The 462-nt window shown below is 62.1% G+C and overlaps 1 protein-coding gene across 1 annotated transcript in view; it reads left to right on the top strand.

Annotated features, from left to right (window-relative positions):
* EMH_0024090 (uncharacterized protein) overlaps positions 1–462 on the top strand; it is a gene marked incomplete at both ends in the record, with an annotated part of 9,151 nt that overhangs the window by 1,043 nt on the left and 7,646 nt on the right. Inside the window, one exon of the mRNA XM_013502250.1 lies at positions 1–35. Within this exon, the coding sequence (XP_013357704.1) occupies positions 1–35 (35 nt within the window). The remainder of the gene's footprint in view (positions 36–462) is intronic.

Raw genomic sequence — 462 nt, forward strand, 5'->3', positions numbered from 1 at the left:
GCAACAGCAGCAGCAGCAGCAGCAGCGGCCATCTGGTGCACTGGGGCTGCATGCAGTATTCAAACATAGCAGCAGCAGCAGCAGCAGCAGCAAACGATGATGATGAGGCTGCTGCTGCGGGTCCCGCCTCAGCAGCAGCAGCAACGACAACAACAGCTGCAGCAGCAACAGCAGCAGCAGCAGCAGCAGCATCAGCAGCGAATGGATGCAGCAGCAGATACACACGAAATATAGAAGAGGCGCTGCTGCTGGCTTGCTGCCGCGGCTTCTGCTGCTGCCTCTGCGGGCGCAGCAGCAGCAGCAGCAGCAACAGCAGCAGCAGCAACAGCAGCAGCAGCAGCAGCAGCAGCGGGGGATATCCAGCCCCATGCAGCTACCCTGGCTGCTCCCTGCATCTGCATGCAACATGTGCTGTTGCTTTCGGCGGCAGCGCGCAGCAGCGGCTGCTGCTGCCGCTGCAGC

Source organism: Eimeria mitis, genomic scaffold, assembly GCF_000499745.2.
Source record: "Eimeria mitis Houghton genomic scaffold, Emh_scaff867, whole genome shotgun sequence".
NCBI classification, from domain to species: Eukaryota; Apicomplexa; class Conoidasida; order Eucoccidiorida; family Eimeriidae; genus Eimeria; species Eimeria mitis.